This window comes from Phyllopteryx taeniolatus, chromosome 5 (assembly GCF_024500385.1).
Source record: "Phyllopteryx taeniolatus isolate TA_2022b chromosome 5, UOR_Ptae_1.2, whole genome shotgun sequence".
Taxonomy (NCBI): Eukaryota; Metazoa; Chordata; class Actinopteri; order Syngnathiformes; family Syngnathidae; genus Phyllopteryx; species Phyllopteryx taeniolatus.
Genome location: NC_084506.1, coordinates 6,037,165 through 6,055,482, shown reverse-complemented (window position 1 = coordinate 6,055,482; position 18,318 = coordinate 6,037,165). Strand labels below are relative to the sequence as shown.

Below are 18,318 nucleotides of genomic sequence, written 5' to 3'. Positions count from 1 at the left end.
CTGTGTGGTTACCGGGAAGTTGGGAGCCACATATATTTTTTTTAATTGTTCTATGACCCTCACTCTTTGTTTGTGTCACATTGGACTCGTTTTGTATCATTGCTTTGATTTGGAAGAACACTGAACGAGATCGAGGACACGAGGGAACGATTGACAGAAGCGTCCAACTAAAAGGCTTTATTGATTGCGAAGCTTCAGATGGCGTTCTTGGTTGCTGGATTATTGGGGACAGCAAAAAGGTTGCTTCACAAGTCGTTGAAATGACAATCAAGGTTTTGGCCAGCAGGGGGTGTTTGTGTGCACGGAAATCCTGGACAAATGACCCTCGAATGAACCTACAGCTGCGAGCTCCATTTTGTTTCCATGTTACCTGCTAAATTCCGATCAACTTCAAGGCCGCGACACGGATATCATAAGGACACGACTGCGATGCATAACCACGTTGATACTTTATGATCACATAGCAGTCACGCTGTGTTTTAATCACCTCAAAAGGACCTGACTCTGATGCATAACCGCGTTGATACTTTATGATCACATTAGCGTCACGCTGTGTTTTCGTCACCTCATAAGGATTTGATGCCCTGACAGGTGAGCGTGCCGATACCTTATGGTGACGTTCTAGTCGCCCGCCTCATAAGGACTCGCATCACAGCCTGGATACCTTACGATGACGTGGCAGTAAAACTACTTAAGTAGAAGTAGTCGGCTCACCGGAAAGACGAAGATGACAGCGAAGACCCGAAGGAGGGACTTGATCTTCTCTCCAGAAGCAGCACGATGAAGTCCAAATTTTGGTTGCGACTCCTGCTGGTATACATGATCTTGACGGCACGCGCCGTTGCCAGCAGGTGTCAAAAGTGGCGGAGGGCGCCGTGCTCGAAAGCGGGTTTTTCACCGGGGATTGTTTGGGTGGACGAAAAAGCAGGTTTGAAGGGATGCAACTGGAAGTGTCAGTGGAAATAACGGATGACTCGGCTCGGTTTGGGAAGCCGGCATGCGCATAAAAGCCGCGCTTTGATGTTCGGATTGAACTTGTTCCGTCACGGGTCTGATGAATCGCTTTACGCAGGCTTAATTCATCCTCTCACAATGTGCAAAATGAAGTGAAATCAGGCCCAGAATAATTTAATTCACTTGAAGAACATTGAATCATAAATACAATCTGCACCATCAATAATAATAAAAGTAGTTATCTAGTTAAGCCATGTTAATTTATATTTTGGATAATTCTCAAAATCCACATCTCTAAAATTCCAATTATATTTTTCTTTCTCATGCAAGCCTTCACAAGGTTTTACATTTGATGAACAAAAAGGACTTCGCCTCGCGGTTTATAGTGTTCTGTTCATGCAGAAGTGCAGTCACATCAACAGCAAATGCAAAATCCGCCGCCCAGTCCACTCTTGAGTTCAGGGATGTCTTGGCCTTTGTACTCACGAAACTCTTGAATGTTTGCTTTCAGACCCCAAAATCCCTTTGAGCACTTTGCCCAGGCTGAGCCATCTGACAGCTGTGTGATACCTGATGGCAGCATGTTCATTTTCATGCTCTTCTAAAAGTGCAACAAACTGATTTAATGATGAAACGAATTGTCTTAGATACAACATCAACAACATGGTGAAGTTTTTAACACTTGAGCAACGCATGCTGATGTATGAACACCAATTTATGCTCGGCATCCTGTTGAGTCACCATCTTGGAAGTCCGACATTTTTTCCCCTGTCAGATTTGGACACCCATCAGTAGCGACACCAACCGGTCTCCCATTTCAGCCTCAGTTTTTCCATGTGTGCGTTTACCTCCTGCTGTTTTCCCTTTCATTGACCGCACTGCTGCCAGCTCCTCTGTAATCTTGGAAGTCTGCCGTTATCCCCCTGAGAAACACGAGTAACTGAGCTGTGTCACGGGCATCAGCTCTCATCCAAAGCCAACCAGAAGTCAAAACTCGTCACTCCACTTCGCAGTTCCAACTCCAGATTCTTCTCAGCGATGTCCTACCCTTCTGTTCACGGTTCGCCTGGACAGCGGGACTTTCTCAAATGCTTTTTTATCTGGGCGTATGAGTCCACCAAGCACTCTTTCACAAACACCCCCTCTGAGAGAAACGGCTTGCTGTTTTTAGCGATTTTGTAGGATATCATAAAGCTGGTCCTGGTCGCTGCATCCTTGGATGCGTGAAGCTGAGTAAAGTAGCCTTGTTGCTTTGCTAGCTTCCCAAGCAAATCATATGTTGCCCGTGCTCTCTCAGCCTCAGTCATGTCTGTATTTTTCAGCATGTTCCGTTTCATAATGCCGACTCATTATAACCCTTAACATTCACTGCCATTGACGGCTTTAGAAGTCAAATATCTTTTTTGGGTGTGAGCGGGCATTTTTGATAGGTCAAAGTGACAAGTTGTCAATCACACGCAGTGAACGTGCACCCATTGGCTTGATTTGCAAATTAAGTGCCCGACGTACGTACACATTACGTGAAAATGAATGAATGAATCAAAGTAAAAGCATTGCCGTTTTAGTCTATGCATAAGGTAAAATTACAAAGACGTTTTTGTTTTCTTATTTCCAAACAACCTTTCGTGTGCCAGGTGAAGCCGCCCGGCGGGCCGTATAATGTGAAGCATTTGTCTACAGTGTAGGCAGTGAACGAAACGGTAGGTTTGGCATGACCAGGTGCCTGCGTGATGGGACGCCTCCTTCAAATGTTTCTTTTTGACTCCTCACAGGAGGACGGCGCCAGTATCCCGCTCCTGCTGGCGGGAGCCGCCGTCTCTTTGGACGAGCGAGCCCGTCGCCGCCAGGCCGTCGTCTCGATGCGTTCGCACGGTCGGTCGGACGACGACTTGATCCTGGTCATTTCCTCCTCTACTTCCGTTCGGACCTTTTCAGTCCATCCTTCTCGTACTCGTGCTGACCTTTGACCTGTCTGCAGCATTTTCATGTATGAAACGTATCTCAAAAAGTCAAAAAAATAAAGTCTGATTTCATCTATCTAGGGCAGCGACATATAGTGACAGGCGGAACAACCACATGCTCCTCCACTTGGGGGCAGAAGGTCCAAATTGGTACTATGAACCCGAGTAAACACAGAAACTCGCAAAAACAAACAACGCTCTCACACACATCCAGTAGTGTAATGTGAGTGATGTGATGTCGGTGCTATTTTTGCCAATGGTGTTATAATGCACATATTGTAGATGATGTAGTGATGGAGACTCACTGTTTTGTGAAGTGCTTCGCATCCTGGCACGATTAATAAATAGATGAAGAAAAAAAACTTAACAATGGAGTCCTGCGTGTCATTGTCGTGTTGGAGCTTGGCCAATTTCCTGTGACAACGATTTTTATTTTTTGCAAAAAAAAAAAAAAAAAAAAAAAGGATTTGCCATGTATAGGAATACTTGTGGTAGATCTCTCCAAATAATATATCACTATATCACACATATGCCTGTATGTAGTGGAAATATGTGTTTCAGTGATTATTCCCATGCGGGCATTGGTGCAGGACTGCAAAAAAAAAGAAGGAAATGAATGTTTTGCCCAGCAGGGGTGTTTGTGTGCACATGAAGGCTGGAGAGGTGCACCAATTGGACGGAAAGCTTGAAGTCTTCATGATTATTTTTTTGTATGGTGAGTGGGGGCCTTGAAAAATGTTGCATCTTTCAAAGGCGTTTGGGAACTGTTTGTTGTTGTTTTTTTAAATCAATAGTTTGTATATCTCAAGCAAGAGCATTATAGCTGAAAGTAGAAATCACTCAGAGAGTACTGACCTTCTGTGTGAAAGAGACATTTTTATAACGTACTTATCATTACTTGCACCAAAACAACATTTGGAATATTCGTTGTTTATAGTCTACGAAAATACTGCTTCGACCCACTTGCGTGAACAAGTGAGTTTGAGACGCCTGTACAATCAGTTTTATTATTTTTTTTAAGTCGTTAGGTTAGTCTGAAAAGTTGCAAAATCTAGCAATTTGTGACGCATGCGCATGTTTACCGTCAAGGAAAAAAAACGGGGGTCACGAACCCTGACCCTCGCACCAAGCTCTTAAAAAAAAAAAAAAAAAAAAAAAAAAAAAAAAAAAAAAAAAATTGGGGGGGAAATCAAAGGATACATTTCAAGTAGCGGTTTATGGACAGGTAAGAAAATATGATTTGTGTGTGTGCGGAGGAGTCTTGGTTATTCCGGTCCCATCCGAGGGGCGGGAGCGCTGGGTAACAGCCGGGCTACCATTGGCTTCCTACTAACACACAGCTAACAGCTAGCTCGTTAGCACCACGCAAAGTAAGTATATCGTTCACATAAAAAAAAGCTATAACAATAAGATAGGACTTCGATTTTTTGAAAATTCCATTTTAAGCAACGTATTCATTCTCTGCCTAGCGTGCTAACTGCTACTTAGCTGGCGTTAGCGCAAATGCTAACACTGCTAACTACTATCCCAATCGGCGACAGGCACGTGAAGCGCAAAAGTGGGGATAGTTATGCTTCTATTTTGAAGCCTTGTGGAGGAATTCAGAAGCTATTTTAATGTTACATTTGGCCGTCCTCTCTGTAGTCGCTGCGTTTCCGCTGCGTTCGTACGGGCCTCTTTGAAGCTAGTTAGCATGCTTTAACCCTTCCAAGTTGACCTTTCACCGACAGGAAAAGAAATACCTTTATCTTCCGTATCGATTTTTTAACGGGGTGGGGGTGGGGGGGATCTGTCAGTCGGGGGTATGTTGCTCGGATACCGCAATGACGCCGGGTTGTTCCTTGTCACTTTATTGAGAATCAAAAACAGTCTGCATTTAATTGTCCGGACCCAATTGCTAACACAGGCCACGAACGTTCGTTGGTTACGGTCAATGTAGCAATGTTAATACATTTTCAAAATAGCTTTATATTAAAATATACAATATCATTGGCTGGAGAAGTGTTACACAAATAAAACGAGCCCTAGTTTGTAATAATCAGATAAGGATGAAGGATTTCATGCCGCTTTTTATGTCGTAAATTTGCTAAAACTTTCTGCCCAGTTATCAATGCAAATCATTTGGAAAGTTCTGAACCGAAACCTTGACTCTTTGGTAGTAAAATGCATCGGATGTTAGTCTTATTAATTGAAAAGATGATGTTTACAAAGGCCATTCTCCGATTTTTTTTTTTACTGGCGGCCTCCGCTCGAGCCTTCTCATTCTCCCCATCAAACTCGAGACCAAGCTCATCGGCGCAAACGAAAACAACAACAACGATATTGAATAAAGGACATGTGGGTTTCTGTCATGGATGAATCCTATGAACTCGATTTTACGACGCCAAAATCGAGGAACATTTTCATCTTTGTCAGAACCACAGGAAATCTCAACAGAATTGAAAAATTAAAAAAGGAGGTGGTAAGGGGATTTCCCAACATAATCTGAAAAGAACAAGCATTACTTTGCGCGTACCAATGAGAAAACACGATTTTGGTGGACCTCTGCTAAATTCACATACCTGATTTCTGGCACAGCAAAATGGAAAGTCAATGGCGGCCGGTTTTCTGGATTTAGTAACATTGCTACTCGTCAGTGCATCTATGAAAAGCGTTTGAACATTTATTCAACATCCTTGAGATCCTTCTTAAGGTAATTTACTAGTACACTCTTTGTATTTTTGGTCTGTGATCAACATGCAGTTTACTATAGTTATTTGTTGGTTCTGTTTTGCCCGGGGGATAGTGCATATTTATTTTTCCATGAGATTGTGTGTATGGAGGGAAAAAAGAAAAAAACATTTAATCACATCACATTTAATAATCAGCATACAGTATACCGATTTTGTGTAGTATTGATCACGGTACATATAATCGTGACGTAATAGTGGCGGTGTTAAGAGGCGGGTAGGTCCGCACCGAAGGCCCACGTACCAAATGTGCGACCTGCCAATGCTGTTACGAAACCGTTTCCTCCGTAGGTGTGTCGACTTGATGGGGCACTGAGGCGAGGCGCAGTGGGAAGTCGATGTGTGCGGCTTGAGTATGGATGGGCAGACTCAGAGGATACAGCTTGTGTCAGCAGATAGCACCATGTCAATGGGACACCGAATTCAGGTAATCCATTTTAAATTTGGGATTTTGATTTTTGTCACCACTGGGGACGATACCGGTGTGAACGGCCGCATCTCCACCGAGTAGGTACTTTAACTCCAAGGCTTGACTTTCAAACTTGTACAATCGAGTAATGGTTTCCCACAATAATTAGGAGACAGATAAATATCGATCTGCAGCACTTTCTTTCAATAAATCTCTGCCAGTGTTTACATTTTCAAATTCCATTTTTCCTAGAAAACCACAATTATTGACCAGTTAATACATTTACGAACACCTGATAGCAAATCCCGTGGTTATTTTATGGCTCTTGACTATTGAGATTATTTGTTGATATTCAACACTTCCCATCTCATCCGGAAATGTCCTCCAGGTTGTGACTGATCCGCAGACTGGCCAGAAGATCCAGATTGTCACCGCTCTCGAGCCGGCATCTCCCGGCAAGCAGCAGTTCATCCTTGCCAACGCCGAATATTCCTCCGGCGGGAAGGTGATCCTGGCCAAGCAGGACGGCTCCCCCAACAAGGTCATCCTCACCGCTCCAGACGGCTCGGGGGTTAACCGGCTGCTCTTTGCCTCTCCCGATCTGTCTGGACCGCAGATTCAGGTTCGGACAATAAGACAAATCTTTTCATTTCCTCAGAGTGATGTTATACGATTCTTGACAGTGAAAGAGATTGTTTTTAAAAGTGAGTGTGTTTAAAGCGTGTGGATTTTCACCTATACGCAGGGGTTCGCTGTATTCAACCTTAAATTGTTTGTACAGTGTTGAATGACACTATTCTCTGTCCCGTTGTCAGTTTGTAACCGAGGGCTCAGACCAGTCTTTTGCCAAGCCTATTGTTGAGTACTGCGTTGTCTGCGGAGACAAGGCCTCAGGTTGGAAATATATAAACTTTCGTTTGCTTGAACGCTTTTTTTCCAGTGACGCACATCTTGCCAATGTGTTCCATTTGCCGTGACCTTTTTTTTTTCTTCCCCCCCCCCCACCCCCCCCCCCCCATCCCTCTCGCAGGGCGCCATTATGGAGCCGTCAGCTGCGAGGGGTGCAAGGGGTTCTTCAAACGCAGCATCAGGAAGAACCTGGTGTACACGTGCAGGGGCTCCGGCGAGTGCGCCATCAACAAGATCCACCGAAACCGCTGCCAGTACTGTCGACTGCAGCGCTGCATCGCCGTGGGCATGAAACAAGATTGTACGACACGACAATGTGTGTTCTCCTGTAATGCGTTAAATTCTCATACTCACCAGAGCGCGTTGCTATTTTGTAGCTGTGCAGTGCGAAAGGAAACCAATGGACGTGCCCACCAGGGAGAAGTCTGTCAACTGCGCAGCCTCCACAGAGAAGATATACATTCGCAAGAACCTGTGCAGTCCCCTCGCCGCCACACCCACCTTTGTGTCCGACAAGGAGACTTCCAGGTGACGTAGAGAAATGATTGCGTTTGTACATCCACCTGTCCATTTTTCTTGCAGTTTTTTTTTTTTTTTTTTAATGGACTGGGTGCTGGCCAATCACAGCGCATGCTTTTGTGCCTTCTATCCTTTAAATTGAGGCCCGGACGATAATAGGCCTTTTCAAATTGGCAAAAATCGGCCGATGGCTTTCCTCTTTTTATTTTTTTACACACTACAATATAAGACAAAGATAATGACATTCAAACAAACATTTAAATATCAAAATGGCAGATTTTTTTACAATTTTGTTTTAATGGTGAAGCTAGTCTATTCAGAACTTAATAGATGAGACGGACATTATAAAGCAACTGGTATCTATTAAAGTACAAAATCTTGTACTTCTTAACAATATTAGAATATGCTAGTTTATGGTAGGCGGCACGGTGGACGACTGGTTAGCACATCTGCCTCACAGTTCTGAGGAACCGGTTCAAATCCGGCCTCGCCTGTGTGGCGTTTGCATGTTCTCCCCGTGCCTGCGTGGGTTTTCTCTGGTTTCCTCCCACATCCCAAAAACATGCATGGTAGGTTAATAGAAGACACTAAATTGCCCGTCGGTGTGAATGTAAGTGCGAATGCTTGTTTGTTTATATGTGCCCTGCGATTGGCTGGCAACCAGTCCAGGGTGTTCCCCACCTCCCACCCAAAGTCAGTGCTATAGAAAATTGGATGGATATTTTTTTTTTTTTCCCCCAATAATCATGTGATTTGTGATGTAATAAAAGTCTATGCAAACAGGTCAACACATTTGCTGGAGTCAAGCATGTTGCTCAACATCCAGCAACCCTTCTCTAAGCTAGAAAACACCATCTTGATCCCAGCATCCCCGGAAAAGGTAACTCCAGCAGTCCCATTGTAACAGTACTATGCATTACACGCCCAGACCGCAATATTATTAGTTAGTAGTGCCTATTTTATTAATAAACTATTAGTGTGCAGGTAGGTGCGTTCTGCGATATAGCGGGGCTTTATTGTACTCGGTATATCTGATTGACTGCTAAGAACATCATAGCATAATTATTCCAGCATACCCAAATTATATGCTGCTTTTGTCTCAGCACGACGACCATTCTCAAGGTGACCTCGGCACACTGGCCAACGTGGTGACCTCCCTTGCCCACCTTAACAAGGCGATAGAGGTCAGCGACGGTGCCGGCGAGCTGGTGGGCGTGGATACGCTCAGCAACGGCGACAGTTCTATGACGGACATGCAGGAAGACGAGCAAAGCGATATCACTAGGTGAGTGAGCACGCGTTACGAGCCGAAAAAAGAGGCTGCCGTTGCTGTTTGGTCAAGGGGCATGCATATAATCGCAAACGGAGAATTAAGATTGTGTTCTCGTGCTAAAAGACGATGAAATTCATTTGAAGTACGTCGTCCTCTCTGCCATTGTCAGGGTGCTCCGCTGTGCTGCGTTCTAGTCAGCATTTTTTTTTTTTCTCTGTATGAACTATGTCAGTGTTGTTTTTGAATGAAATTGATTTCAGATTTTAGGCATTCATAGTAAAGGCAATCTTTACTGACAGCCTACTGAAATACACTTTTTGCCTAACGGTAAAGACATAAACAGTTTCATAAAAATGGTGTGAGTTGTACAATGGACATGTTTTGCTCTTCGAACTCTGCGGATACAAGTGCATAAATGATCCTAACTACACTTTAAACCCATTACCCTCTTGTTACAGTCCTAATAATGGTAATTGACACTTTGCAAATATATCCCAAAAATGTTATTAGCATCTTCAGAAAACAGGTTGCAAATCATGAAACTTCATTTCCAACACCTAACCATAAAAACATTTTGACATTAAAAGTTTGAAAAATATTGCCTTTAGAATGTTTTTTCTGACAAACAATTAGGACCTTTTTGATGAACTGCCGCTAATTCAGATTCTCATATCAGTAAAATTCATTAATGGTCTGTATCTTAACTGAAAATGACCCACATATTTCTTTGATTTTTCCTGGAACATTTGTGGTGATGTTACCCTGTATGTCATGCAGAGCCTTCGACACGCTGGCCAAAGTTCTGCACTCAGGCGACGGCTCGTCGGCGACCGACCTGGAGGCCACCATGCAGCTGATGTCGGGGGACCAGTCGGGCCCGGTGTTGGAGCTGGAGGGTTCGCTGCTCTCCGATAGCCATATTCCTTTCAAAGTAAGCCCGTGGCCAGCAGATGGAGGACACTAGGGGGTTTATATGGAGCCTTCTATTTGGATTCTGATAGGTTTAGAGGCCCAAGCCGAATGAAAACGCTCCATATAAACGCCTCAATCGGAATAACGATCTTTCGATTTCACAGGGGTGGAATATTGCTTCTGCCAAACTGATCGGAAGTAAATTTTCGTCATGTAAAGCCGTCAGTCGGAATGGAGCCGTCTGCGCATGCTCCTTCCGTCTGGACGTAAATGTCTGGTGACCTCATCGTTTACAAATAAATATGGCGGTTTCCAACCAGACCTCGTACGCCATGGAGATGTTTTTTTTCAATATAACTTCTTTTTTTATTAAGCGCTTCTTTTATTAAGTGTAAAAACAATCCCAGCTACTGTGCTGAATAGACAACGGACCTCCATCTTGATAAATATAGTGCACAAGTACACACCTAATCGGAATAGATCATGTCACATTTTCAACAGTTGACCAGAGATCTTCAATCCAAATGATTTCAATCGCGATGACAAAAAAGTCCACATGTAAACCCGTCTACTGTGTGCTCTTCTCGTCTGTTCGATTGCTCCCATTTTCCTTTGTACAGCTCATGATGCCTGTGCCTGTGCCGGAGTACCTCAACGTCAACTACATCTGCGAGTCAGCCTCACGCCTCCTCTTTCTCTCTATGCACTGGGCGCGCTCCATACCCGCCTTTCAAGTCTTAGGGTAAGTCACGTGCTCCTCTTTTTTGCGTCTGCGGCGTCGCATTGCACAAAGAGGTTTCTTGCCGACGATTAACCCTGTTGTGTTTTTCCAGCGGTCAAGAGGACAACGACATCAACCTGATGAAAGCGTGCTGGAACGAGCTGTTCGCTTTGGGTCTGGCTCAGTGTTCCAACGTTATGAACGTCGGGACCATCTTAAGTGCCATCATCAGCCATCTGCAGACCAGCTTGCAGGAAGGTATGAGTACCCTGCGACCTTGACCTACAAGTGCCTCAATTTAGTAAGCGTTGAAATGGGAACAAATATGGACCAATTAAGGTACTGTAATGCCCTCACGTGTAGGCAAGGAGAGCCACAGCCGCCAATGCACTTGAAACCATTTATTGAACGGGACAAAGAGTCAAACCAACAAATTCAAAAATGAGAACACACCTCACACCTCACGCTCACACGCAGACTAACTGGCCGACGCAACTCCTACTCCTGATGTCACTCACTTGCCCACGCCCCTTAAAGGCACACATCCAACACATAAATACTATAGTACATACAAACAAAACACGTAACAAAAAAATGTATGTGTTTTTATCTGTGACTCAAACAAAACTCTGCTTACCTTTTCGTCTTTGGCGAAGTGTTTCAGACTGTGTAGTCCAGCAGTCACTTGAAAGTGGCTCTGGATCCTTGTCTTGCCTAGCTGTCAAATCATGGGTTGTGGGGGGGGCTAGTATGTAAATTAGCCGAAGTGCAATACGACTAACAGACGCATTTTCAGAAATAGGCAGCTGGCAAAAGATTGATTTGGTTGTTTAATTTTACACTTGATGGGTGGACAGGCAACTATGTATACAAGCACCTGAACAGTCACTTTTCCCCATACTATGTCCCCTTTAAACCTCCTGCTATGTTCGACTCAACAATCATACTAATGCCTAATTTTCAATATTGCAAAGCTTGAAAGCTATAAATTTCCCCCGAATTGTACGACAAAAAGAGAGGATTTTTTTATTTTTCTGCGTGGCTGTCAGTAATGTTTGTGTGCTCGCTCCTCATGTCCAACAGAGAAGCTCTCCCAAGACCGGGTGAAGCTTGTGATGGAGCACATCTGGAGGTTGCAGGAGTTCTGTAACAGCATGACCAAGCTGTCTCCGGACGCTTACGAATATGCCTTCCTCAAAGCCATTGTTCTCTTCAGTCCCGGTGCGTCTTGTGAAAAGATTGTAACAGAGCACTGTTACGAGGCCACACTCATTGACGTGTTTTTGTTTTTGTTTTTTTTCCCCCCCCCCCATTTCATTTTGCGTCAGATCACCCGGGGATAGACAACACTCTGCAGATAGAGAGGTTCCAGGAGAAGGCCTACATGGAGCTGCAGGACTACGTATCTCGGACATATCCAGAAGATTCTTACCGGTTAGTAGTGCCTATTTTGATAGTCGGTGGTCCTCGGTGTACGCCGGAGTTTCGTTCCTATGGCGCTGACGTAACACCAATTTGTACATCAAGTCAGAACGAGCCGTCATCTATTACTCAAAATTACAATAAATATTTGTATGAAAACCACTCGGAGGATATAAATCTAAAACTGTCAAATGAAAAAACAGTAAGTACAGCAGCAACTGAGCATGCTTTCTTATGCCACGTGACCATGTATTCTTTAAAGGGGGCATATTTGCCAAACCAACTTTTCTAGTATTTGGGATGCAATATTGTCTCTGTGGTGCCTCAGGAAACGTGAAATATGAATTCAAGTTGTCCACGCATTCCTAAGTTTTCTGCCAAGAGGACTGAAATCTCGACCTTATCTACGTCACCAGGGAAGATCTCCGCCTTCCCTTTCTGCTCCCTTCCCGCCAGCATACTCTCACAAGTGGGTCTTCTACACGGGGGGGCAACCAGTCAGAGGCCTACTGTAGACAACGCGGATGCAAAACTGGCTCAAACACGAGTAGCTGTCTGAGGGGCCTTTTCTGGACACTTGTATGATAAAGCCAATGTGCTTGAAATGAAATTGACAGTTTTATACTAAGTCCATCTTAGAGAGTCACTTTATTAGGGTCTAAATAGCCAAAATACGGGACCTTTAAACTACTGTCAACCCCCGTTTATCAGGTGGCATACTTCCGCGAAAGGAGAAAATCCGCAAAATAGAGAGACCATCTTAATAGGTAAACGCCTCACGCATGCTTTAAACTTATTAAAATCCCTTTTCAAAGTATTTCGTGGCACCTGTTCTCACTCTCTCGTAAAGAAATGACAGCCGATCATATTAGATTACTTTGAGCGAACAAAAAGACTCGCGAGCAGAGTTGTCCAAATTAGAGGAAAAGTGTGCTTGCTTCAACCTGTTTGTCCCAGTTGACGTTTACTGTCAAAGGTGACACATATAACACAAAAGAGAATTTAACTGTTGTGTTAATTGTGTACAGTTTTGTACGGTGAGTTTGTGTGTCATAGACGACAACGTTAACATGGCGCTTGGTTGCTTCGCAGGCTGTCCAAGCTGCTCCTGCGGCTTCCGGCGCTGCGTCTGATCAGCGCCGCCGTCACCGAGGAGCTTTTCTTCGCCGGCCTCATCGGCAACGTGCAGATCGACAGCATCATCCCGTACATCCTCAAAATGGACTCCACCGACTACAACAGCCAGTCGCTCCCCGGGGTTTGACACCCCTCGCCCCCCCCCCCCCCCCCCCCCCCACTCCTCCTCTTTAGCGTTTAGAAAGACTGGACTGTTCCAGCCAGTTTCCGGCCACCACGTGGTCACCGCGTCTATTTATGTGGACCCTCCTCAAGTCGCTCAGCATAGCGTGACCCTTTCCAAGGTAAGAGTCCGGTGGGTATAAAAGTGGCAAGTGAGCCGGGCAATGTGTGCACAATCAGGACTGAACCATTGCTATTGTAGAGTGTGCATTTTACTGTACATAAACTAGTATTTTATGCTTCGTCTTTGCCTCAAGGCTTTTCTGGGAAACTGTCAAAAAAAAAAAAAAAGAAAAGAAAAAATTCACGGTTATGTTAGACATTTTCTATAAGCTACTTGCAAAAAGTTTGTGATGTTGGGCTTTGGGGTGGAAGTTCAGGATGAACCTAAAATGCACAACTCCAACTGTTCAATGTTTCAGCACTTTTTGAAAATTCACAACAGGTGTTTGATCCGTGATTGGACCAATACATTTCCGCTTTGCCTTTCTGTGACTCTCAGTCTCTCTGCTGCAACCACTGACACTCTGTGACACTCTATGACTGGAAGAGTCACAGAAAGACATACGGGAGATAGGCATAGGCTATAATGCATTTTAGGTTCATCCTGAAACTTCACCCCAAAGCCCAATATCCCCAACTTTTTGTGAGTAGTATACAACCATGCTGTCCTGTTTTGTTTTAATTTAAAAAAAAATCCCTCGTGAATTTGGAAAGGTTATAACCTTTTTCTTTTTTTTTTATTTTATTTTGTATTTGTTTGCCCATCCAAAGGATAGGACCGACAATACTGTCACTGTGTGTAAATAGAACTGTGAAGAGAATGTACCAAGGAGAATTTGGTGGAGAGCACTCTGTGATGATCACATCCTGTCTTATGGACAAAAAAAAAAAAAAAAGAAAATATTAAGGCCTCTTCATTTGAAAATAAAAACAAGTCTCAATTGAACTTTTAAGACTTTGGACGTGCTTTTCGTGTGGATTGCTACAAAGACCGAGTTAAACCAAATCAGTATTGTTGGGCCTTAACATTGTAGTCGAGTTTTGTTGGAGGTTCACAAAAGCTGTCCAACATTAAAGGTCAACTTATAATAGGGATGGGCATGATTACCTATTTAATTCTTGATTTAAAAAAAAAATGTAAAAACTCAAAAAAGGTTGGCGCTGGTCGGCTTTGGGGTGAATAGAGTTTGAATTGAATTTTAGATTTTGAGCATTTAAGAGCGATATGAAAAAAGAACAACAAAACAGACAAGATGAAAAGAAAATTAAGAAATCAAATTAAATTGTATAAATTTGAAAAGTAAAAACGCCTGCCTCTACTTCCTTATGCTCCTTTCTAACCTATTACTTTCTATAAAATTTGAAGTTTCAGGATTAACTACGATGACTTCAGTACAAATTTGAGGGATGTCGTCGCCATAGGAATGAAATGCCAACAATGGAGGAAGTAACTACTGACAGGAAATTACTGTTATCTGGCAGATGGAAAAAAAGACATTTTTTTTCAAAACAAATGCATGAAAATATGACAAAAACTTAGAGAACAATGACAAAAAGGTAAAAATGCTGAAAAAAAAATCAAATGATAATATGACTAAAAAAAAACAACTCCCTGACAAATCTGACAGAAGGAACGTCTGAAGGTTAGTGTTGTGTATAAATTTTGGTTGCAGTAAAAACTGAATAATTACTGACAAAAAAACTACAAATATCTGTCAAAAAACTGAAAAACGTACAGCAAAAAAAACCAAATGCAAATTAATTGAATTTTTTTTATCAAATGACAAAAAAATATACAGGGAGAAATAAAATTTAAAAAAGACACACCTGAAAAGAAATTGGCAAAAAACAAACTAAATCTGCAGTCAAGCAAAAAAAAAAAACACTACGAAAGTTGGACAAAAATATGGCAAAAAAATAAACCCTGTTGAAAATCGATAAAATTTGACAACTATTTACAAAAAATGAAAAAAAAACCCTTGCCAAAATAATAAATTGCCAAAACTTGGACATAAACATGATGTAAAATGGGGAGCAATCTGACAGAAATGGATCAAAATGAAACAAAAAAGTAAAAAAAAAATAATTATGGTAAAATATAATCAACGAATCTCACAGAAATCGGGCAGAAAAAAAGACGCAAAAGAAACACCTTACAAATGACAAAAGTCTGACAAAAATACAGTAAAAAAAAAAACCTGAGAAAAATGTATCCAAATCTGAGAAAAGCTTCCAAAAAAATGACAAAAATATCAATCAAAATTGACACCTGTTGGATTTATCTTACCCAACATTATAAAAAATAGACACAAAAAGAATGAAGACACTGGTTTCTTTTTCTCATGAGGAGGGCGTATGGGAGATTGTTCAGATCACAGCCTCTCAACACGCTCTAAACAATCCCCCCCCCCCTCGCTCCTGCATTTATTTGAAATAGGAGGGATTTACAAATCATAATGTTCTAAGCAATAAGACACAACACAAAATATTTGATAATAAGAGGGTTTTTCCCAGACATAGTATTCTAAGTAATAAGACACAACACATAATATTGAACCAACACCTGTCACGACCCGACCACATCCGATCACGTCCTTGGTCCAGGCGCCCTTCCATCGGATGATGCTGAGTCTTCTTTTTGAAGGCGAGACATCTAAAATTGTCCATTATACTAATGCAAGCTAAGCAAATAAATGCTAACTTCTACAATTTATCTAACAACACCTTACAAAAATATGGCAAAAATGGATAAAAATGTAACCAAAAATGTAAAAAGTTGGCAGAAACTGGCAACCTCCACTCAGTGAGCCATACTTTCTAACCGCTAGACCAAAATGCTGCCCATGGTAAAAGTTTCTCCTTCGTCAAATGCCTTTTTAGTCACTCAGTAAACCTGTTGTGGTGAAACTGGCCTCATTAACACATGACTCAAGTATGGACTTCAAGTCCCACAGCATTCTCCTCCCCTGTTTTGGGATCTCAAGAGCTGCAGCAACTAAAACCAGCAGGAAACTCAAGTCAAATTTCTTTTTCCAAGTCAGTAATCACACATAAACCCAGCAGATTAATATGTTGCTGTTGAATTATACACGCCGAGAGAACTATATCCTGCTGTGTTTTTGTGGAAGTGACGTTAGGGCTGTCGCGTCAACTCTTTTTTTTTTTACACTTGTCGGGGTGGGTCATTTCTTCAGAATCTTTTATTGTACGCACAAATACAGTAGGTGGAGAGCGGTCACTAAATCCACAAGGATAACTGTGCTTCATTTTCCTGACCACTGCACCAACAAGTTTGCTCCGCTACTGTCATCCTGAATCAAGTCTGCACATGTGCAGTAAGAAGATGGAATAGTCCGTTGCATGAGGAGGGAGTACTTGAAAAGGGTCTTGATATATTAAACATTTTGGAAAACATGGAAATGGATGATGCGCTGTGGCCATCCCGAGCAAGCCCAAAGGAAAAAAAGGACGCATTCGTTTAGAAAATAATTTCAAAACTTTTTCCACCACTGCCACTGTCACTATTGAATCTTTTTAGAATCTATTTATTTATTTATTTATTTTTAACCACTAACATCCATTTTATTCTCATTTATGAGGGGTGGACTTGGATCCTAAAGCTGCGTATTTTGATACTGAGTGTTTGGTATAAATTTAGTGGACAGAATTTGGGAAAGCAAAATGCTAAACGGTTAGCAATCGCGATTAGCATTAGCGTGAGATTACCATTTTAGGTCAGAAAATCCTAACTACCATTCAGATCACTCATAAAACATGTGTACATTACACATCTAACAGTGTCTTAAAAATCACCACCTCTGTTGTTTTTGGCGAAGTTAATCAGTGGCCCAACACCGTGTCCGTCCGCAATAAATGTCGGTGTGAAACATTGGTTCCGGCAGCGCAAACACGGTTCTGTGTGTGGCTTCTTTTGTTTTGTTTGTTTTTTTGTTTGTTTCTCCCCCCCCTCCCCCAGCCCACAAGTGCGCCTCTCAAATAAAGTTCAGCTGTTCTAGTGCGATCTGTACGCCAACCCCAATGGGCTAGCTCACGACAATTGACACAAAAGGGTTCCCTTAGCTTGTCTGCTAACAAAGCAGGCCAAAATAATTGCAAAGACAAATGACAACAAACCAAAGTTGTGTGCGAGCGCTGACGCAACGTGTGGGCCCGCCTCGCTGGATTAGCCCGTTCCAGTCTGGCTCAATTTGGAGCCGAGGGCCAGGTGGACCGTTCCCACGCTCTCGCTGGGATTTGGGATTTATTGCGCCAAAGGAGGGATTGGCAAACAAGGCCACAAAAGCTCCATTTTGCAAGGAGACGTATTATTGGTCATGCCAGCACACTTATGTAAGATTTGATCAAGGAATGGAATATTTCTCCAACGAAAATTCAAACACGTGTTTTACGTCTATAGTCTTTTAACTACTTGCTCTTTTTTTTTCAAAATAGGTAAACGTGGACAATAGAAGAGTTTAAATGCAAACGTGAACGTTTTTTTGTGTGTGTGTGTGTGTATTGAGTCAAATGAGTTTTTAAATTTCTTGTTCCAGGTAAAAGCGAATCATTTGTATTTGGAGTATTCCAAGTTAATTCAAATGAAGCAATTAAGAGGCTAATTTGGGGGGGGGGGGGGGGGGGGGGGGGGCGGAAATCTCACTTTTACTGAAAAGTTCTGTCAAAGAGGTCTTTCTTGTCATTTCAGCACAAAACCAGAGAACCTCAAGAAAATTCTATTTTCTTCAAAAACAGACAAGGCCCAATTGTTCACATAGCTATAAAACCACACAGAAATGGTAAGTTTTACGGTTTGTGACTAAAAATTGGTAACGAGTCTCCTACAACTACAATTGTTTGTTTGTCACCTTAAAGGCATACAGCAGTTGCCCAAGTCATATTTAAACATTCCCGGGAAACAAAAAAAAAAACAACACAATTTTTAGCAAGCACATTATTTTTTTACATTTTTTTTTTTAATAAATTGATTTGCTAACAATATGTAAAAACAAAACAAAACAATCAATTCAGTCAATTATGCTGTTAGGCTAACATTATATTGATATTGACCTGCACCTGTGTGAAGGTTACATATGTAACTATATAAGTAATATATTTGTTGAACATTTTAATTTTTTTATTTATTTATTTTTAAAACCCTTCTGTTAGGTTGCAGGTAAAGTTGACACATTTTAAAATGCAAATGTTTA

General features: G+C 42.2%; 1 protein-coding gene across 3 annotated transcripts; it reads left to right on the top strand.

The window, feature by feature from the left end:
• The first annotated feature begins 4,066 nt into the window (after nucleotides 1-4,066).
• On the top strand, nucleotides 4,067-14,057 carry nr2c1 (nuclear receptor subfamily 2, group C, member 1). Of its 3 annotated transcripts, none has more exons than XM_061773635.1 (14): nucleotides 4,067-4,140; nucleotides 5,936-6,071; nucleotides 6,442-6,675; nucleotides 6,869-6,947; nucleotides 7,084-7,263; nucleotides 7,340-7,490; nucleotides 8,265-8,361; nucleotides 8,585-8,766; nucleotides 9,532-9,685; nucleotides 10,287-10,408; nucleotides 10,500-10,645; nucleotides 11,471-11,608; nucleotides 11,716-11,821; nucleotides 12,902-14,057. In XM_061773635.1, exons 2-14 carry the CDS (start codon nucleotides 6,000-6,002, stop codon nucleotides 13,071-13,073), a joined length of 1,833 nt encoding a protein of 610 aa, XP_061629619.1. In that variant the 5' UTR covers nucleotides 4,067-4,140; nucleotides 5,936-5,999; the 3' UTR covers nucleotides 13,074-14,057. The 3 variants fall into 3 exon arrangements, with proteins under 3 accessions (XP_061629619.1, XP_061629618.1, XP_061629620.1); XM_061773634.1 differs by lacking the exon at nucleotides 4,067-4,140 and adding an exon at nucleotides 4,147-4,285; XM_061773636.1 differs by lacking the exon at nucleotides 4,067-4,140 and adding an exon at nucleotides 4,716-5,607.
• The last annotated feature ends 4,261 nt before the right edge of the window (nucleotides 14,058-18,318 follow it).